Source organism: Ctenopharyngodon idella, chromosome 1 (genome assembly GCF_019924925.1).
Source record: "Ctenopharyngodon idella isolate HZGC_01 chromosome 1, HZGC01, whole genome shotgun sequence".
Lineage (NCBI taxonomy): Eukaryota > Metazoa > Chordata > Actinopteri > Cypriniformes > Xenocyprididae > Ctenopharyngodon > Ctenopharyngodon idella.
Genome location: NC_067220.1, coordinates 16,482,109 through 16,505,536, shown reverse-complemented (window position 1 = coordinate 16,505,536; position 23,428 = coordinate 16,482,109). Strand labels below are relative to the sequence as shown.

The window sequence follows — 23,428 nt, the reverse complement described above, 5'->3', positions numbered from 1 at the left end:
AATTTACTTCAGGATTTGGCTCAGGCCTGAGTGTATTAGAAGACAAAGCAGCTCAATTTGGGGTTTTGGCATCTTATTCTCTTTTTCTTAAATGCTGTTCTTTTTCCATTCTCCATGTTCAGAGTGAGAGAGAAACGTGGATCTAATTTTGCTGTCAATTAGATGCTGACTGGGAAATGAACGGCGATGGCCACGAGTGAAGCGATATTAGATCTCGAGATGGGATTAAGTCTTTGATAGGCACCAAGTGCTTACACCACCTCAACTTAATGAAAAAGACGTTTCACAAACAATCCCTAGGAACAGAATAATAAGGAAGCTCAATATAAGCTGAAATTCACCAGACAAAAAGGTCCAACTGCATGTGTAGGGCTCTTGCGCCGTTGCTTTACAGGGGATGAATTTAAAGACAAACTTTTCCAAAAGGGTTTAAAAGCTAAAGCCCAGCAATCTGTCTTGTATACAAGAGTATGTAAGAAAAAAACATCTAGGAAAAACAATTGAACCTCAATATATATAATAAAAGAGACTCGATATATGTAAAATAATATATATTCATGAAATTAAAAATAATGAATACACACACTACCCTTCAAATGTTTGGGGGTTGGTAAGATTTGTTAAATATGTCTTATGCTCACCAAAGCTGCATTATTTTAATCAAAAATACTGTAAAAACAGTAATGTTGTGAAATATTACAATTTTAAATGACTACTTTCTATTTTAATATATGTTAGAACAATTTATTCTTCTTTCATGATACTTTAAGCAGAAAGTTCAAAAGAACTACATTTTTTAAAATACTTTTTTTTTTTTTGTATAAAAGCCTTTAGTGTAAATTTTGATCAATTTAGTCCATCCTTGCTGAATATAAATATTAATTTTTTAATACTCTTTTTACTCCATATATGTTGTAAATATGAATCATTTAGCTACACATACTCATATTATGAACATCCAATAATTATAATGATTTGAGTTTCTCAAAACTTGCTTCATTTCAAGATGGTCATCACTGAAAAGAATAATAACTTTTCAGTTCAGTCAAGTCAAGTCACCTTTATTTATATACCGCTTTATACAATGAAGACTGTTTTAAAGCAGCTTTTCAGGGATAAACAGAAAAATTATGATTCAATGATGCAAACAAATATGAAATGACTCAATTCAGCTATAAAGCAGCTTTGTAAAATACACTGATATCATTGTCCAGCTCGATTCAGTTCTCATTAAAGTCGAGTCAATAATATTGCTGAATATTATCTGTCAGAGGCAGCAATGTCAAGGAAACTAAACTCCATCGGTGACAGGAAAAAAAACAAACAAAAACAAACAAAAAAAAACATTGGGGGTAACCAGGCTCAGTCAGGTGACCAGTCCTCCTCTGGTCAAATGGACCAACATGGTGGTTATGACTACAGAAGTAGTGACAAATTCATCAGACTGATCAGTATCAGTAATTTGTCATTTCAAGCAGTTAATTAATATAACCACTAATAAGAGTAATTTGCTTATGAATCAGAATACACTGCTTACACTGGTTATTTTTGATAATCATACAAATCATTTGTTTATGAATCAGACTTCACTATATGCTACGTCATGCTATATGTTTGCTTTTACTTAATAAAAAGGACGTTTTCTTGCCATTATTTTGCAATACACTGTGTTTTCATCTAAACACATTTAATTCAGACTGCAAACTGGCATTTTAACTTGAGTGGTGCTATTCAGCAGAGATGTCGATTGAGCTCCACCACTGAAAATAGGTGCAGGAAACACTACTATAACAGGGCAACAGTAGCTAGGTTTCCATCCAAAGTTGCAAATTTAACTTGTGCGCAAATTTGGAATATCGCATAAAACATTTGAGAATAAAGCACTGTTTCCATCTAGTGAGTTGAAGAGAACAAAATCATCACTTCCTGATAAACTGGCGCTAAATATCACTAAGAAAAATGGAACGCTGTCATGTTATCTTGCATTCAGATGCCTGGTGTTTGTGAACGCAATCATGTAAAGGCAGGTACACACCAAACCAACGCCGACGAACTAGTGGCGACAAAAGCAGACTGTGGGGTTGGTTCACGTCGGCAGCATCAGGGTCAAAAGTTGGCCTGACACACCAAACCAATGCTCGACAGCCGACGGCCAAGTAGCACGTCCATTCTGCACCTGTGTAAGATGAAATGCCTTTCCGTACCAGCAGGTGGCAGTAGCTGAACAGCCAATCATAATGATCAGATGGCCAGACAGACCGATGAGCTCCGACGCCAATTCAACATGTCGAATCGGCCGAAAAAAAGCTGACGAGGACCAACTTCAGCCGACAGTGCAGGACACACTGAGAAAACTTAGTCTGCCGACGAACAAAAACTGCCCAACGGCCGACCGTCGGCTTGGTGTTTTCCTGCCTTAAGGCGCTTCTGGGAGGGAATTAAACCGAACTACTTTAACGATAGACTTTGCTCAGGCATTACATATTGACCAAAACAGCATTTCAGATGCTCTGCAACGAGATCGGTCCGGTTAACTGGTTGGTCCAGTTATGCTGTCCCATCGCAAAGTCACATGTCCTTTTTGAAGTACATCAGGAATTAGTTCAGTAAAAGTGTTTCCATTGAAGTTTATGCGCATGTTTTCGCATCGCATAAAAAAATGTATCCGACTCATTTGAGTGTATACGTTTTTAGGCGCATTTTCAGAATCTATGCGCATCTTGGCATTTCCATCCAGCATTTTTATGCAATACCCCAAACATAGCTACTGATTGGCATATGCTTTTTAAAGTTTGAAAGACATTTATTTTTCCATGGTGTCCAAGCACCTGACAGTGATTTCTCTCTTTCTCCTTGCCCTGTGTAACATGGTAAAGCGTTTGCCCTTAAAATGCAACAAAGCAACCAGTCACATCAGAGTAACAGCACCTTTTGGGTCCTTCACTAAAACACACCACGAATACTGATAAAACCACAAAATGAAACCATCTAGAAACGAAACAGTCAGAAAAAACGGCCTTAATCTGACAAAAATAGAGAGGGCAATGAAGAGCAAAACAGTGATGAGAATGAAGAAGAGAAAGACAGGTGGAGAGATGCGTTGGAGAGATTCTCGTTTTCTCTCCTCCCCCGTCACTACTCTCCCTAATGAACGACTCTCTCTGATACACTCTTTAATGCATGTTTAAGGCTTTGCCATGGACGGCTGGCACAGCACTGATAAGGCTGCATGCGTTATCCAGTTCGACAGGCTGACTCGTCCACGCCGGCCTCCTGCCTAAAGCATCTCTGTCGGATCATCCACCGCCACGCTGTGATGACGACTGCTATGACAGCACTGATAAAGGACAATCGAAGTTGTCACAAGCTATGGGGTGGACAGATGGAGGGTACACAGGATTTGGAGGAATGAAAAAGCTAAGGAAAATGAATTGGAAGTTGTTACCTCATACCATATTTCAAAGAAAGACAACATGACGCTTGCAAAAAAAACACAGGTGGTGATTTTTCTTCTGATGTCTTTGTGTTTAGCACCAAGTCAGTGGTCTACAGTTGTTGATCTCTTTTGGGCTCAGTGAACACCAGGAGTTTGAACCAAAGACATTGGGTCAGAGCACACAGCGTGACACACAGGTTAACAGAGATACCACATAACCCAGAGAGCTCAGGATGAAAAAACACATGGGGAAAGTCAGAAAATGAAAGAATCTGTGGGAAATAAACTAGTGTGGAGTTTAAAGTATAACAAAAAAGCCTAAAATACTGAAGTAAAAATGGCAAAAAAAAAAAAAGATAATGATAGAGCACGTCTGACTTCCTAGTGGTCAATCTCATGTACCCTCCCCCTTCCCCCGGCTTCAAAAATAACTGCCCTCTGATTATGCCCAATTTCTGACCAAAATGTCAGAAAGTGGGCAGGGCGACGTCTCAGGAACACAAAGCATCCATCAAACAGACAGCTCTGCCACACAGGCTATTATCATTCATTCAACAGGACTGCTAATAGTGAAACACATTCAAATTCATAAATAAAATTAACTTGTCATATATTTTGATCTGAAACTATTTTGGTAGTATATATAAAAAAAAAAACATGCATAATTTTAATGGAAAAAAGAAGCCAGTTAATTTAGAAACTGCATGTTGTGAACCATATCTGGTAAAATACATTTGATTTTAAATGTTAAATATATAATTTATATTTTTAAAATGTTTTAATGTAAAATTTGTAACGTAATGTAAAACATGAAAGAATTCAGTTCATTCAAAAATGAAAATGGTCAATAATGTTGTTTCTTTCCTCCATGGAACACAAAAAACTTGAATGGAATGAACGGGAACTGGAGTCTTTAACTTTAAAAAGGACGCAAAACAGGGCTGTCGACTTAACATGTTCATTTGGTGTGATTGATTATGAAAAATAACGTGTTATTAAAGCTTATTAACGCACTCCACCCCACCCTAGACTTGTAATCTTACATTGCATGCAATTTAGTTACGAACATGATGCAGGGCAACGACTTACTACATGATGAAGCCTTTTAGAATGCAGTTAAAATGCCACTAAAACTCAAGATATGAGGGCAAAAATGCCCCTGTCTTATATTTATATCATATGATGTAGTTTAGCAATTTCACATGAGCAAAAGTGCTGTTTTGCCCTAATATCTGCATAGCTGCAAATGTGATATTTTATACAACAGTTCAATAAACAAGAAGTTAATATCGTGTTACATTTTAGACACACTATTGTCAATATTGTCCATTTTTCTCAATTTCACCAATGAAAATAGTTCCAAAATTACTGAATGAATGCGTGGTTTTTAACCAGTCGAGTGAGCCAATGATTCAATGACCCATTAGACGACCACTTGCTTTGTTCCTGAATGAATCAGCCATTTGAATGAATCAGTTGAATGAATGACTCACTCATTAAGATAGTGACTTTGCCGCCACCTACAGGGCTGTTTTAGTTTAGAGTATCATTTTATTTTTTCATTCATATTCATGCCACATCTGAGCTTCATTAAACAGTCTGTGTAAATATACCTAAATACCACTTCAGAAGCAGCTTCTGAAAAAAAAAAATCTTATGGCCACGTTGTAGCCTTAGGGTGAACTCACAGTTGGCTAGGCTCACACTAACCGAGCACGATTGTTTATGTGTAATAAATTATATGTTGAATCAAAGCTACTTTTTGTAATGTCTATTTTCTCATCTAACACAATAATGGCTTTAAATTATAATTTGGGGGGTAATTTCTCAGCCAATATTGATGTGCGATTAATTTGCAATTAATAGGCACATCATGTCATTAGGTTAAAAAAAATAAAAAAATAATTAATTAATTAATTAAATCACTTGACAGCCCTAAAAATAATATAGAAGTGACAATGGTTGTGCATACAACTAATGTTCTATATTCCAAGTCTTCTAAAGCCATACGATAGTCATTGTGTGGGGAACAGACCCAAATTTAAGTCCTCATTCACTTTTATTACATTGAAAAATTTTTCCAGGATGCACTATTTGTGTTCCACAGAAGAAAGTAAGTCATGCAGGTTTGAAACAACACTTGAATGATGATAGAATTGTCATTTTGAGAGAACTATTTTCTTTAAATAGAATTGTTTCTGAAAATACTTATGTCTTTGATTATATTTAAATAAATACTGTGCACTGTGACTAAAATTAATCCCATAATGAAAAATTGTGAAAACATTTTTATGGTAAAGTTCTCGCAACAGCTGCCCACTTTTACTGTAATTTGAACAAAATACAATTACAGTGTTGCCTACATACTGTGTACTTTTATGATTTATACATTGCAGTGCACTGAACACACACTGCTTGTCCGCTAGCGCTCTTTTTTCCCCATTTTCCATGGCGAGAAGGGAAGAATATCAATGCATTTATTACAAATGGCCAACAAATCTCTTGAATATTAAATAAAACGTACAAGGGAAATGGAATTACACCTCCAGACCTGGATCTGACATGAGTGGAGACCAGAGGGGGCCCAGGGTCTGCTAAATATTCATGTCTCTTTTTTGTTTATTTATCTTTTAAAGCTGTATTTTGCATTTTTTTTTTAAAAAAATGAAAGAACAGACCACGCTAGCATGGCCTGTTGAAGAAAAGAATGCGGGGTTTGCAGGGCTAGGCCAACCATGAGTTGTTCAATATTCAGAATGATTTTTATAAGCAATGCATGTGGAATGGCTCTGGGTCTAATGTTGATATATCACAGCCTCCCAGCGGCTGGAGCCCTGCATCTGTCTGGATGGCATGGAGAATCATTTTGGTAATGCTTCTCAAGCACAATACAAATCATTTCGCAAATCCACTACACTGGGCCTTAAACACGGCTCGCTGTCACTCTAGTCAGGCATGGGAGCGACAGCCGTGCACATGTGCGAAGAGTTCACGCTCTTTTGTGCTTTTACCCAGTGTTCTATATCTGTTAAGTAGAGATATTACTGAAAGTCTGCATGAAAAGCTTTGTTGTAATAAGTTAAAGGTGAAGCATTTACAATCTGCATCAACAGCAGAACAAACGCAATTGCAAACATTTTTATTGTTTTTACAAAAAAAAAAAATTTTTCAGACAAATATGAATTTCTGCACTTTTTTTTTCTTTTACACTGTCACTGACAGATACTGGCATTCATGTTGGACTTACACTGACACCTAATGGTGTGGATGTCACATTATGCAAACACAAATGTTTTCAGATACAGATGCTGTTGTAGAAATGCACCATTAGCAGTCAGCCATTATTAATAATATATTGTCACTGTCAGGCAAAACCTTGTATCTCCAACTACTTTCCAAGAAATGGAGAAAACACTGAGGCCCGGTATCACAGACAGGGTTTAGGCTAAGCCAGGATTAGGCCTTATTTCAATTAGGGTATTTAAGTAGCTTTTATAAATATACCCTAGAAAAAAACATTACTGGTGTGCATCTTGAGACAAAACAATGCTCTTACCTATTTTAAGATATGTCAGTGCAAGCTGCTTTCAGTTTAAACAGCTCAAACATGCATTTTAGTCTAGGACTACCTTAAACCTTGTCTGTGAAACAGGGGGTGAATTTTTTTTAAATAATTAAAAACTGCGATGTCAAAGTTGATATTGAGGCTTTATATATACAGTAGTCAGACACTTGCATGTGTCATTATATTGTTAACATATTACCAAAACCAAACTTCAAATGGAATTATGAGGTTTTTGACCAGCAAATTTTAGAGAATTTTGGACATACGTGTTTTGTCCATCATTAGAACGGCCGCAGCTGAGGCAGTAAGTGCATCGCATTACATTTTCATCAACTTACAGGTTATAAAGTTTACTGTAGCTATTCAGTCAATTATGTTTTTCTGTAATTTAGCCAAAATCTCATGTTATTAAAGCACAGGCTATTTAAGACCGTGCGTTTCCACCGCAGGACATTTTTCCCAGGAACTAGGGACTTTGGGGTGGTACTCAGTGTCTTTCGACCGCAGGGATCAGGGTCTAAATGAAGTTTCAGGAAAAAATGTTCCCCTCAGAAAGTCCCTGCTCATGAGGTAGTACTTTTTCAAAGTTCAGGAACTCTTGGGGGTGGGACTTGGGCGCTGAACATGCTGATTGGTTCGCACAGAATTTTGAATGCTTGACTTCACACAGCATTTTATTTCAACCACCATTTTTAAAAATCTTTTGCAGTGCTTGAAATAAGAGTTGTTTGCTATTCGAATCAACAATGGAGTTTAAAAATTATGACCGATGGACCGACAATGAGGTTCAGGCTTTATAAAGCTTATTTGCAGAGGACGAAATCCAGTGGCAACTGGAAAGTCGCAGGCAGTCCTACATCAGCGGACTATTTGCCTAATTTTCACAGTACTTTAGACCACGACGGAACTGCAGACAGCAACAGGTCTGGGGGAAAAAAGTTCCTGGGACAAATTGTTCCGGGGAATTTTGGTGGAAACAAGGCTTAAGACACTCTTCTCAGCTCCTCAAATACATAAAAACTTAGTTTTTCAGCGTGTCATGTGACCTCAAAATGGCAGCACACACGACACAACCCACTCCATGTATACTGAATAAAATTTGGTTTTACTGGTAGGATTTACTACGAAACAATTTTCACACGGAAATTGCTAGTAAATTTCACAAAAAAGTACTGTTTGTACTACTATACAAAGAAATGACAAGTAACACATTGAATTAAACATAAAATTTGCTAAACTTAATGAATTAAAAGTGCACCTTTAAAAAAAATAGAAGTGAGGATTACATTACCCAGGTTTTGACAACCTGTCTGAATGCAAACATTCTTCAGCAGGAAATGATGTCAGAGCTGTGACCTTTGACATGTTAAGCCATAGTGCTCAAGCTGGCAACACGAGTACGAGTCCAACTCAATCATTTTATCCATTCCTCTTCAGCCAGTCTTTTCCTCTCCTTTGCCTCTAGTGTCCCTTTCAATAACAGTGGCCACAAATAAAAAAAAAAAATAAAAAAAAATTGTAAAACTACCTCCTGATGCTCTGGAGACATCATCATTTCGAGGAGATTAATTTGCAGTGAGCCATGATGTATTTAGAATTAGAATCTTGCAGAGTCTTGAGACTCATTATGGAAATGAATATATATGCAGGTTGGCACGCTGAAACCGTGTTCCCAATCCAAGAGATCAATGCTTCGCGAGAGCAGTTCATCACGATAGGGAGAGGGAAAAAAAGTTAGCAAGAACAAGAAGAAACAGAGAAAAGAGGAAAGAATGAGAGAGGCAGAGCAGCATGACGTGCTTTTCCTATCTATGGATGACTACACGTATGCATCATTATGCCTCTGAGCTTTTAGAATTAAACTGCCTTCATCAAACACTCAGCAGGGTGGCTCTCTTCGCACTGTTCACCCCAGCGAGAGGGAGGCTTCAAGACTTCAAACATTTCAGTTGTTTCAGAACATAAACTCTTTCAAGCCTTTTGCCCCAGTGCCAGTCGGAGCAGTAATGTGTCGAGCCACAGTTTGAGAGCTGAAGGGAGAGGGGATCACACTGCTCTTCAGCTCCAGCTGCTAGAGTCAGGATGGAGCGATCATGGGCCCGGACAGTATTCCTGCGGCAGATATTACAAGCAATGTTCTACCAGAGATATGAGGAATAAAGACAGCAGAGGATCCCGCAAGTCCAATAGAGAACAAGTAGCAGAACTAACTGTAGAATATATCAGTGACCAAATCCGTATTAGCTGATACTGCACTCTTAGGAGAAAAGGTTCTGTCAGGCACTTCATATATAGAACCTTTTGGAGGTTTCCATCATCAGATAATTTTATGGATTTAGTTTTAATTAATTCTAGTGCTGTCAACGATAACGTGTTAACGCACGTGATTAATTTTTTTCAGTTTAACGCATTAAAAATGTTTAACGCAATTAACGCAGCATATGTTTTTTCTGTCATCCTTTGGGTAGCGTTGTTTTATATGATCACGCTCTTATTCATGCAAATGCTTTTAAAACATTCAAGCACGATTAGACAAAAGAGAATGCACTGAATGTCTTGACACACACAGCGCCCAGAAAGACCAGTATCGAGTTCTCTTTCGAGCTTGAACGAACAATAGCACAGAATTATGCCAAATTGTCTGTTTTGCCATGTATCCTCATAAGAGCAGTCTTAAATGAGTTAAATAAAGGTGCAGTAGGTGTTCTGGGAAAAAGTCTTAAACTAATGTAAAGAGTTGTGAGAAAATGAAACGCATGTGAGATCCGCGTCATGTGCAGCAGCGGCAGATCTTAAAAGTGACAGCAGCCACTAATTCTCTCTGTCATTTATGTTAATCAAAGAACAAAGGTAACAGAGAAAATTACTCACTGCTCTTGACTAAAGAACATTTGTAGCTTTAATAAGGATTAATCTACATTTAATTGATAATTTATGCAGTGCAGACTGTTTGATAACTTTATTCAATTTCTGTATATTTCCTACCTGTTAGACAGGAAATCATTTTCATTGAGACATCAGTACCAGTATTAGTATCAGTGATACTGGCCTTCAGTCATAAAAAGTGCCATTAAACAAGTATTTAAAATAGACTGTCTTTATGTTGTTTCTATATTAATTGGAAGAATATCTGTGAAATTATAAAATTATAAAATATTAAAAACGTAAGTGTTTTTAATTGCGATTAATCGCGATTAATACTCACCAAAAAAATGTGTGATTAATCTAGTTTTTTTTTTTTTTAAATCGATTGACAGCACTAATTAATTCATTTTGTTTTAATTCATTTTTTATTTCAAATATTAGAATGATTTCTGGAGGATCATGCGACACTGAAGACTGGAGTAATGATGTTTAAAATTCAACTTTGCCATCACATAAATAAATTACATTTTAAACTATATTAAATTATTTTATCGTAATAATATTTCACAATAATTCTGTTTTTAATGTATTTTTTTTTAACAAATAAAGGCAGACTTGGTGAGCATCAGAGACTTCTTTCGAAAACAATTTTAAAAATCTTACCGATCGTAGTGATTTACAATAAATGTAATAAATTAATTTAACCAAAATTACAGCCTAACCTGAAAATATCACACAGTCAGAAACATATTAACTTACAGTCAAACCAAAAATTATTCAGACATTTTCGATATTTTTGCTAGTGGGTGCAGGACACTATAGTTCATTAAGTGAGGATAGCAAAATAAAGTAAACTGTGACATATTATACCCAAAAATTCTTCATACAGTGGACTATCAGTAAAATTGCTAAAAATTTGGAAACAAAAATTATTCAGACACTTTGACCTGACCATGTTTTGCTTAAGTGTTATCTGACATAATTAAGATTAGTGGTTAAACGGATCGTTGTTGATTCGTGATCCGTACGGACCAAGCCCCACGGTTCGGGACGCGTTTGATTCGCGGATCAATTGCAAGTTTAACCGCAATAGAGTGAAAGATTATCATTTGCACGTGTTTTGTATTGCTAGTTTACACATTAAATGGATATAAAACCATTCCAGCCCTAGAAGAGGCAAAAGAGGATTTAATTCGGTATCGCACACCACGCTTTTATCGGTGCACACAGACGCACATACATACAAGTCTCGTGCGCAAACACAGAGAGAGAGAGGCGCATTTTAGATAGCTCAAGAACTCCAAATTGATTTCTCTTTTGCGTCCTCAATGCACTTTTTGAGTGCATTGAGCCCCTGCCCCTTTGATCGTGAAAGTGCCCTTTGCGGTCGCATCGCGGTGTTCCCATTTCTCCCCCTCCGGAACATGATTTCTACCGCGGGAGAACAAACCCCCTGCTGATCCGAAAAATGATCCGATCCGTGACTTAATAACCGTGATATGATCTGAACCGTGAGTTTTGTGATCCGTTGAACCACTAATTAAGATAAATTTTTTCTGACACAGTTTAACTCTGAGATCTTGCCATATTTTATTACATTTTTTTTAAACTATAGTGAATAAACTGTATTAATGAATGAAATGCTCAAGGTGTCTGAATCAATTTTGGTTTGACTGTATATTACATTTTGTCATAACTGCGATGGCTAGAAATATTGTTAGGAATTATTAAGGGTCTCTTAACACTGGTAGGGACATGTACCATATCCAAATCTATGCCAATTGCTACAGAATTGCTACAAAAAAAAAAAAAAAAAAAAAAAAAAAAACCCATAAGCAAAACCACCACGAATGCTGTAACACCAAACAGAGCATGACATCCAGACAAAAATAACTTTCACAAATATTCATTTGACTCATTCTTTGGGAATAATTCAACATAGCCTACGGGAATTTGATTTAAGAGCAGCTGCTGAAGTAAAAAAGAAACAAGTGTTGGACACAGTCATAGGAGAAGCCTATTTTGGGTTATATTGATTTTTTTATAAACATATATATACAATCACGATGGATGGATGGATGGATGGATGGATAGTGATTCTTCCCAAAAAGAAATCATCATGATTGAAAATGAACAACTCTAGAATTTAAAATGATTTAAAAAAAAAAAAAAAAAATGTACATTGGTAATATTGGCTGATTATCATGGTTGATTGATGATAATGATACCAGACAACAGGGTGGAAATATAAAGCTGAGATATATAACACAATGAATTAATAGCAATTGAGACCTACATAAATGGACCAAATTAACACAATATATTCACAATTACGTTATTTGACCAGGCAGGCAGAGTTACTGTGGCCAACGCCAAAATATCTCAAAAAATCATTATTCAGCTTTGTTGATGTATTATAACCCCATCAAGCCTAAAAATAAAGCTGGAAAGAAACTTTGCAGCCAAATCCTCAAAATGCCAGGGATAAAATCAGAAAACAGTACCTGAAGAGAAATCTCATGCCCCTCCCTGAGTGTAAACAAGTAAAGGACAAAATGCAAAGAAATAAATCGGCAAGTCATCTTTAAACCCTATAAAGAAGAGTCCACCTCAGGCACACCTCAAAGGGGAAACAAAGGCAAACAAAGACTCTGCAACTCAAGCAGCTCAAAACTGCTTACACCATCTTTTCCTACCTCTTCACATTAGTCAAGCCAAGATACAAGACACACAAAATTTGGCTGTGATGATGAATGAACGAGTAGCTGAGCTAGTAGGGGGAAAAAAAAAAATCACCCCTACCCACTCCAATATTCTTCCCTTGATTGTAGAGGGCAGCGCAAACCTTAACAGATATATGAAGGCTTAAAGACAGGGAGTCAAAATACTGCCCTTCTCAGCACCCGGAGAGCATCGGGGCAGGAAAGAGAGGGAGAAAAAGACAAAAGAGGAAGAGGAAATATGAAGAAACAGGTTTAAAAATGCAGGAGGGGGAAGCGGAAAGTTGCTGCTTCACCACTTTGCCTGATTTGTGCCCAATATGATCATTTCCCTGCTCCTCTGCTGCAGGTGAGAGGAAAAAGGTCAAATACACATTATATTTTCTCGAGAGAGGAACTATCTAGAGACTGTCTAGACTCTGTCTAGCAGTTCACCTGACATTCAGAAACACTGCGTTTTCTTTGAATGCCAATTCAGAATTATTACATTAACGTACGGTAAAAAGTAACGAGTATTTAATTAATCTATATTCATTTCAATTAACTTCCAAGAGTCAAGTATCAACCTGATACTTCAATGTAAATGCGTTTTTGAGATGTTAAAAGAAAATTTGGGTTCATTTAACAATTAATATTAATCAAATAGATCAAATAGGGGGAGACGGGATGAAAGTAACACCTTTTGTTTGAGCATCGGTAACTCAGTGGTTGTTTGTGCTAGATCTCTCAAAATTTGATACATGGTAGCCACATTTGTCTTTTACAAATATAACTCACTTAGACATGTACAATATAATCACAGATTATGTGAGTTAATGTCAAACAAAAAGAGTTGTGATGATAGAACAGTTGTAACACTAGCAGGGGATAGCTAATAGATAGATAATTTGCTGAAATAAGATTCACACTATCTAAATCTATGCAAGAATGTTATTGAAGAACAAAGAATAATCAGTTTTGAATAAAGTGAATAATTTAAAGTAACAAAAAAACGTATTGTATTGCATTAAGGACTTTAAATTTAGCACAAAAACAATTGCTGTGTGTGTTTGTTTGTGTGAGTGTAGTGTATTCTTGTCACTTTAGGGTCCAGTAACTAGCTATGCTGCCATCTACCTATTTTATGTGAATGTTGGGATATCACATAAAAAACGCTGGATGGAAACGTAGAGACGCGCATAAATTCTAAAAATGTGCACAAAAAAATCGAATGTGCTCAATTGAGGCCGATAATGTTTTGATTCGATAAGAAGACACGCACATAAACTATGGTGGAAACACATTTACCACATAAATCCCTCAATGCGCAACAAAAAACTCGTAATTGCGTCTTAACGGGATGTGATTGATAACTGGAATCATCATAAGGGGTTGGTTGTAACATTTTTAATGAACTGTAACAACTATCCCCACCCTTAACAGCCATAACTTAGCTAACTGTTTTGGCATGTGGGTTTGAAGTTAGCATGAATGCAAAGCATAAAATTAAACTATAGAAATAGCTGCTTTAGATTATGCAAGTCAAATAACTGTACTTACAATACAATGATTTCTAGGCACAAAAAAAATATTGATAAATATTTTTACTTTCCTGATAATCCTTTTTTTTTTTTGGGTCATAAAATGTACAATGTTGCTCACAGTCACATGCCACTTCTCCTGTGACCTCAAAAGGGTAATGGGGGTGTATGATATTGATGACTTCACCACAGATTTTTTCTTACTTGTCAAACTGACAGTTTACAACAGACCCCGTGTTACAACACTCCCCGATCTCTCCCTATTACGAATACTACAAGAGCCATGTCACTTAATATGTAAAGAGTTAATTAATTTTATTAGAAATAAATAAATGTTATAGAAGAACTTGAGTGTTAATTCAGTTGTGTAGATTACCATTATCATTAACATAGGAATATTAGAAGAGCCATGTGATTTATATTCAAATGAATTAATTTCCAAACAAAATCGAATTAATTTAAAATAATTAAATAAATAAACAAGCTTTTAATAACGCAGTTCATTTAAATGAATGAATGAATAAAACACATGTATGTGAAATAAATAGCCCCAATTTTTCAAATATTAATTATTATAAGTGTTTACCGTACATGTAGAATGTTTAGATTTATTATTTATTTATCATTATAAGGACGCACGCACAGCGTCACACGGACACGAGCACTCGTCTACGTTCACAATCTCAATGGAACGGGCACCCGCGAGGATAAAACGCAAGAGACATATTCTGCTAGAACATTTATGAAAAATATATATGTTAATATTAAAACAGCTTCCTGTTCTTCCCATGATATATTCGTCTCTAGGTCATTTAACTGTGCCGACCGCCGTGTAATATAGATGTTAGAGTTGGACACGGACACAGTAGGACTTTGACAGAAATCAGCATCACTGGGTGCTGTGAAAGGTAGCTTCACGAATGCATCAGTACCTCTTTTTTCTTCTGACCTCCTCCAGACTGAAGACATAGCAGCAGAATCAGCAATATGGATGCAAACGGCAGGTTGAATGGGAACCCCTTGAATACCACCGCCATGATGGAAGATGCTCTTATCGCATCAGTTCTGCTGAGCGCTTTGATTGGCTACAATCGCCTCCAACCAGAGGCCACACAATCGCTTTGTGGGACTTGTAGTTTTTATTACCTGGATTTTAAACGCACGAAGTAACAAAGGGGAATACCATGTAAAATCCTCCTAAATCCTCCAGGAGTAACTTTATTCGTTATCCAGAATTATAGAAGGTTTTTTTAAAATATACTTTAAAAATAGGCATATATTTGTGTTTTGTCACAGTCTTAGAGTTCAGAGAGGAAGATGCACAGGTTTATATATATATAGCCTTGCTGTATCTCCAGTTCCTGCCAATGGGGGGCAAACCCAAAAAGTGTTTTCTAATATAGAATGATATTGAACATGGAGAATGCATGACATGGCAAAAAACAGAAATCACAGAATTGAAAATGTTTATATAATATTCTAAAGGGTTAAATAAAGAGCAATTTATGATATTACAAAGCATAAATAATATAAAATAATAAGACTTATTGTTATTATCCTTTAATAATAATAATTCTTCAATGTACTGTATTATTATATTTATCATATATTGTGTTTCTTGTTTCTTTGTCATATAGGCTACATCTTTGAGTTGTTTTAGTAGCAGCTGAGAGGGCACTAGGGTAAGAAACCATTAAAAGGGGGAGCGCAGCTATTTATAGCTTTTCACATTTGTTTGTTAGAGAAAATAATGTCCTTTTAACACAAATTGCCCAAAGGTTAAATTCTATGACTAATATACAGTACGCTTGCATGCTCTGAGCGAAAGATGGAATATATATGCATGAAAGATTAGAAAGATGTTTCTATAAAGAAATATTAGCCTCTCCTGTACTGGAACAATTTGTATGTATTACTGTATATCCCAAGAACAGTATGTTCTTAGATGGCATAAATAACCCATGTTCTTTCATCATTTTCATTAGCTCATGTACAAGCTAAGTGCATGGTTGGTCCGTTCCATTTCCCTTTAAGAACCTGACTCACTCTCTGTAGCAAATGATGTCTTTCATTTGACCAGCATGCATCTCTATGCAGAACTGAATATAAGGTCAGACAGGCTAAATACCGATGTCATTCAATATGATGCATGTAGCAAATGTCAGACTACAAGTCACTACAATACTTATTTTATGATGGAATCGAATGGTTGAGATTTTCTTTTAGCCTTTAAAATAGTTGTCAAGTGGTCGTGTTTTAAGAAAAATGACATGTCTGACTCACATTTAATAGGCTGTCTGTTATAAACACACTGCAGGTGTTTATAAAATATTTGGTATGAATATCTTTACATTAATAATCTCTCTTACACACATACACGGAGACGTATCAGACAGACAGCCACAGCTGAACGCGACATACATTTAGTTGAACCTCATCCAGGAATAACAGGCCAAAATTTGCAGGACAGAGGATGATGTATGATTTCCATTTATCTAGGACACAGTATTTAAACCTACGTATTCTCTTTGTGCGTGTCTCTCAGAGCCTTCCTAGACTGCATGTGAATATCTCTCTCACACAGACACGCACAGATGCTCGAACACACACGATTGCCGTTGAGCTGTTCCACTTGAAATCTGTCTCACTGTCGCTTCAGCTCACTTTACGGTGGGCTGTTAATTTGTGTCCTAGACTGGGAGTTGACGTCACCGGAGCTGGGGCTGGCACAATATACCCAGTTGAGGTCAGGTGCGCATGTAAAATCCATGCCAAGGAATGATTAATTGCGGAGTGGCACAATGAAAAAAAAAAAAAAATCCTCAATGCAAGCCCTGCATTTGGAACAATGATTTCAGCTGTAATACTGCTGTGTAGGTTATTTTTAGAGCAATTTTTTAAAGTCATTTTCTCACTTTAAACTACACACCATGTGTGAATTAATTGTGCACATTCAGTTTTTTTTAAATGTACAGTAAAAACTGGACGCTGTGGCTGCTCAAACTGGACATGATGTCATTGTATTTTACATTTTCCAACTGCATATATCATTAAATAATATAATGTGTTTCTACCAACCTATTTAAATCAGTTTGTTACTGAAAATCCACAATGAATACACTATGGTTCCATGAAGAACCTTCAACATCAATGGAACTTTTCCATTGCACAAAAGTTAAAGGCACAATATGTAATATTTTTAGATTAAAAAATCCAAAAACCACTACAACAATGTTATATATTTTGTTGACTTGTATACTTAAATTATCCCAAATGTTTCCAAGAATGTTTAAATCCAGAGAAATAAGCAATTTTAACCAGAACACCTATCAATGGCATCATACCTGCGTTACCTCGGTTTCCGGTTTTATTTTGTAAACCATGGAAACACCAAAGACGCTTTAATATACTGTATTATGTGTTTTATTAGACAGGTGAGCAACTGTTTGGATCACTGTAAACCCCAATAAGCTGGCAAAACTAAAAAAAAAAAAAAAAAAAAAAGAGGTAATCAGTTACATAATTTTTTTTAGTTAAGAAATTCAAAATTTAAGTAAGCAGAACTGGCAGATTTCAATGTTGTACTTATACATTTGAATTGCTCTTGACTTTAAATTTTTTAGTAAGTTAACTCATACATTTAACTTATACATTTTAAATTATCATGTAATCTCAACTTATATTTTTAGTAGTGGAAATTTACCTATGACTGGCTAATCCAGCAAATGCCAAATGGTAACATAATGCTTTTGATAACATTAGCATAGCAATTGCTGAGAGAGTACAGCAATATAGAACATTTATCCTATAGCCCAATTGTTCTCATGCTCCCCCCCCCCCCCCCCCCCCCCCCCAAAAAAAAACAAACAAAAAAAAACAACAACAACAACAAAAAAACAACATACAACAGAACCTCTTCTAAACAAAAAACTTTATAAAACACTTAATTTTAGCATTTATTCTCCCTTTCGAATGTCATGGCAAAGCATGCTGGGAAAAAGAAATCCCAGCCCAGTTTCAGGTAAATTTAAGTTTGTCTAAATTAAAAGAAGTTCATGTAACTTAAAACAATGAAACAATTCAGATTACTTCAAATGTTTGTTTCGTGAACTCAAAAGAAAAAGAAAGTTCTAAATACTAAAATAATAAAAGTTAATGTGATTGAACTAATTTGTTTAATTTGAGTTTGCCCTACTCAAAAGAATTCATTATTTTGAGCATTAGGGTTTACAGTGATGGATACATTCATCGAAAGAAAACTAATCATGTTATATAGCTCAACACAGTAAGTCTTATTGTTTAAATCTTGTTTTCTTGATTTACAGTGAGTACCATGTTTTACCAATATCGATCTAGCTTACTGCAGTGTCTTATAGCAGCCGCCGAGTGAATGCAGAGTAACACTGTAACAACTTTCAACATACACATATATCTAATATGATAAAACAGCACTGCTTTTTTATCACGGCAACTGCAACATAAAAGTTCCACTGCTCTCGAGACGTGTGTTGTGCTCGTCTTTCATTAGCAATCGCTCCAGCGGCCTTGTTTCTGCTCGCACAGCACTCGGCCCTGCTCTGCTTCATACTACAGTAACATTAATAATCTCATCCATGAATATGATTTCTGCCCTGATTTTTTTTTTCCTCCAGCCGTAGACGTGAAGAGTCTTCACGTGTACACTTCACTGAAGACAACACCTCCCATGATTCCGTGAAATCAAGGCTTCACTTGTTTTGAATAAGCGGCCTCTAGTTGCGAAAATGTACATAGTGTGTATCTGAACACTTCAGATTATTAAAATGTTCTTCACACACACACACACACACACACACACACACACACACACACACACACACACAAATCTTTTAATAACTGATCAATGATAGGTTCTGTGGAGAACCCAAAATGGTTCACTGTGAAAACCCCCTTTTGGAACCTTTATCTTAACAGTGCCAAAAACATTTACCAACCATATTTTAGTGTAAAAACATACATTATGCATTTGAATATGAAATTCTCCAAATAAATAAATGGTAATACATTACTTAAAAAAACAAAACATTTTTACAGCTATCCAACGACAAGGTTTTAAAGTAGCATTTTACGTTCTTTAATTACTACCACTTTTACAGTGAATATTCTGCATTGAAATATTCAATCTGGAAATTGTTTAAGAGGAAAAGTCAACAGCACTTGAGATGCAACACACACGCATGCGAATTAAAACTTAAATAGCATTGCGGATCAGCTCAGTCTCTCTCTCTCTCTCTCTCTCCCTCTCTCTTGGCTCTAGGACCCAGGAGAATAACTAGCAGGACAGTTTATTTTTTGAGTGATGAAAAGAACCGGCTCGTTTCTCCACGCAGAAGACTAAAGGGACTGTGCAAGTCACCTGGCTAGTCTGGATAGTCATCGCCCCGCCAAAGACAGAAAAATTCACCCACAATCTCCTCGAGGAAGATCTTCCCCCCTTTTTCTTCCATCCCTCCCTCCTCAGACTCCCTCTCCCAGACACAGAGTCCGTATTCAGAGCACCGGGACTCGGCTGGAGGAGCGCGTTTGGATACGGGAGGTTTCTGGAGATCACCAAGTAGGGCAGCAGCGGAGTGCGCCCTGTCTAATCAAACGATCATTCACTCAATCAATCAATCAGTCGGATCACATCAAGGAGCTGACAGCTTCCTTCTCATCCGCCTGCTCGGATTGAACCGATTTCTTGAAATATACCGCAAAAGGTTGATACGATAGATTGATCAAGCAGGGTTGCTGCAAACGTGCCAGTCTCGCGCTCAACGCTCTCAATGACAACACGGTCTCTTACTGACGGAAACACTTTTGCCTTCGAAGAGGAAAACGGAGAGCGACACGCAAGTCTGTTTATGTCACATTACTGCTGTTGGGACACTCTGAGTGACTAGTTATATTTCATATAAGCTATTGAATAGTCGAGGCTGTCGCTGGAGTCGTGATCAGCGGGAATGAGACTGAGGGAATCCGCCGCGGCTCGGAGAACTGGGCTGGCTTTCGCTCGGGAACTACAAGGCTAGATATACAACTTTTGTGTTAGACTTTATCTTTCCATATGGAGCGATCGGCATCGCTGGACATCGAGGCGCTGAAGGTGAGTTGCTGATGTGACGTGTTGCTGTTTGCAGCGTGTAGTGTGTGTTTGGGGCTCAGTGCGGTGGCGGTGAGGTGCTGGATTTTGTGCGTGGGGTGCATTTCAATAACCCTCGTTCAAGTTGCAGCCATTAAAGGCATAGCTGCCGATGTCGGGGGCCGCTTCTAGCGGATAATGATCATATGTCAGTTCACAAACAGTTCGCATATTTCGCTAGCAAATCTTATATATACTGTGGGTTTCTGCAAAAACGAGTCTTTCCCCCGTTCAACCCCTCCCTCGATCGCCTTCCCACTCCAGGCATTTCCATCGCGTGCATCCTCATTTATCCATATGCAGTGGTATTTTTGAAAACAACTTTTCAACTTATCTTATTGCTCAAATCAATGTATATGTTCGTGCGTTTTTCACAAAAGAAAAAAAGAGTCCCGCTGAGGGATTGTGTGTTTCAGAACCTCTGGCACTGGACAGCTCCACAGATCAGACTGGAGAACAGCTGTATGGGAGATTTGTGTGGCCGGGTTTGACTGCACTGTAAAATGTTACATTTAGGGTAGCAGCTGTGATTGCCAGAACTTTACCTTGAGAATTACCGTGATGATGTTGCAAACTTGATAGGTGGGTATTTTGCTGATTGTATATTTTACTGTAAAATAGTCCTAACTATCATTAAATTATGCAATATTAATATACCAATAACCTTTTTGAGCTATGAAAGTCTATTTGTGTTCTCTTCGGAACACATGTGGCACAATGAAAGGCCACATGATGACTTAAAGTTGGTCTCTCTCTAGCAACTGTGGCCAATTATAACTTAAGTACAGTACACAAAACACAAGGATATTGCAAATGACACTAAAAGAATGCAACAAGCATTATAAAACACTCCACTGAACATAACCAATAACAAAAATAAGAACAAACTAACCTTTTTAAATGAAATATAAACATATGTGATGGTTTGCCAGGGTTCTCCTTGAATGAAAAGATTATTTAACCTGTTTACAATTTTATACTGTGTTTAAAAATGCATATTGCCTTTTTAAATAAAATGTATTTTAGATCATTAATACGTTTTACTTATAAAAACATTTTTAAAAATATTTACAGTAAAATCACATGTATTGCCTTGAAAAGTATGTAATTTTACCATATATGGAAAGATTTGGTTAACTTACAGTATTAACAGGTTTTTACTGGAGAAATTTAACATTCTTTTTGTTGTTTACAGTGAATGGTGGTCTTAGCTCTCTCTCTCTCTCTCTCTCTCTCTCTCTCTCTCTTTCTCTCTCTGGAACCCCGTAAAGGAGAGGGAAAGAGATCGCAAACACATACTGAATAGATCTGGCAAGTGTGTTTACATTTGATTGGCATCCGTTGCCAAGAGATTTTCTTCTCTCCCTGTAATTCACTTGATTTCTGTATTGTATTTGGTTTGGGCTTTGCGATTTCAAAGGATCGCTGTTTAAACTAGGCAAATGTCTTTATTCATTAAAGAGCGATTCTCATATGCCTCACATGAAAGTTCTTATATTTAGATAATGATCTGATGTTCTGTGCCTTTGGGCTATAGGAAAATCATGAAAACACCATGTAATACTATACATACCAATACAGTACTAGAGAAAAAATACAATCTACAACTGCTGTAGGAAACACTATATTTAATAGGGAAACCAAATATGCATAGTACAGCTGACACCAGATTAATCGCTCGACTAGATTTGTCAGAGCTAAATAAGAAAATGAACAACTAATTTCTGGTTTGTCTCTCCCTGCTTCAGGAGCTGTCAACTTATCAGGGTGGCTGAGAAAAGAGTTTTTATTATAGAGCTTTATGTTATTGAGTAAGGCTTTTTTATTTTTTGTCAAGCCTATTTGTATTTGAAACACAGGAGGGAGCTATTTTTTTTTTTTTTTTTTTTTTATGTGTGGAAATGATGGGGCAGCATTGATGATATGTTGGAACGTTGCATCTATTGAATCAGCATTTGTGAATTGCATTGAATCTATCAAGGGTTTCGTACTGTATAACAGTGACTCTTCTGTAGAGCGACACTGTCACACTCACATTAGTGTTCATGTAATTCTTTCTAATTAATTAAGCAGGGTGCTTCTAATGAACAACATGTACTTGATATGTAATTGGTTTGTGGAGATGTTTGTAATTGCACATTCTTCTTGTTATTACTTTTCTAATGAATTATGATAACATGTAAACATGTTACATGAACTCTGAAATATCACCACTGACCCTTTTCATTAGACTACACGACAAGAATAGATTTAGAAATAGAAGAGTATTTAAAACAGTGTTGATGAGGCAAACAGTACTCTGTCCTTAAAAAGGGTTGTTCAGCGATAGTTTTAATTAAACTGGCATCTCTGGTTTGCCTCTTATCTTGGAGGCGTATGTGTCCTATGAGTTCACACTGATGAAATGCCTTTCTTAATCTCTTGGAGTGTCATTTCAATTTACTGCCAATCCTTTACCACCTCTGTGAAAGTTCCTTCAGAGGGACAGAAAAAATGCTTGGGTTGGACCACGAACTTTGATGACAGATTTAAAACACAAGCAAGAAAGTGTGTAAACCTTGACTTCATTGGTTTTAAAAGAGTAGGTCATCCAAAAATGACTCTTTCTTTAAAGAAAATATTTTGAAAAATGTCATTCAATGAATGTCAGTTGGGCCCAATGTTGTTTTGGACCCCACTGACTTGTAGGATCAAAAGACATTTCGTGTTCAACTCTGCTCTGCACAGTCAGGGTAAAATACATTTTTCCTCATTTTCCTCATTTTCCTTTAAACTTTAAACCTCACGTAGAAGACCTTTTTAGTGATTTTTTCTTTTTTTGGTCATCTTGTTTGCACATTTCAATACATGCACCAATTTTTCATTAAAAAGCACTCAACTATGGAGGCCGAGTCATTCTTATTTGGAAACCGGGAAAACGGACAGTTTGCTTTGGTCTACAGTGTCAGCACTCGGCATGCATGCTGATCCTGGACCAGCCAGTAAAAGCTGCGGTGAGCAACAGACCCATTCAATAGCACTAATAGCATCACAAATGGCCGTAATCCATCTTCTCTTAGGTTTGCTGTGCTGGTCCGAGTTTGAGTGGCAGATGAAGGCCCCATCGGTGTCCTGATCCTTTCACCAGTAGACTGTGCTTTGAGTATCGGGGTCCTTGCCAAG

The 23,428-nt window shown here is 36.8% G+C and overlaps 2 protein-coding genes across 2 annotated transcripts in view; one reads left to right on the top strand and one right to left on the bottom strand.

Moving 5' to 3' along the window:
* The window catches only part of tusc3 (tumor suppressor candidate 3), an 85,935-nt gene extending 70,741 nt beyond the window's left edge, over nucleotides 1–15,194 (bottom strand). The window contains exon 1 of the mRNA XM_051907403.1: nucleotides 15,039–15,194. Coding sequence (XP_051763363.1) covers nucleotides 15,039–15,143 — 105 coding nt within the window. The 5' untranslated portion in view covers nucleotides 15,144–15,194. The remainder of the gene's footprint in view (nucleotides 1–15,038) is intronic.
* Nucleotides 15,195–19,058: 3,864 nt separating this feature from the next.
* LOC127514759 (zeta-sarcoglycan) overlaps nucleotides 19,059–23,428 on the top strand; it is a 315,734-nt gene continuing 311,364 nt past the window's right edge. The window contains exon 1 of the mRNA XM_051897924.1: nucleotides 19,059–20,230. Coding sequence (XP_051753884.1) covers nucleotides 20,192–20,230 — 39 coding nt within the window. The 5' untranslated portion in view covers nucleotides 19,059–20,191. The remainder of the gene's footprint in view (nucleotides 20,231–23,428) is intronic.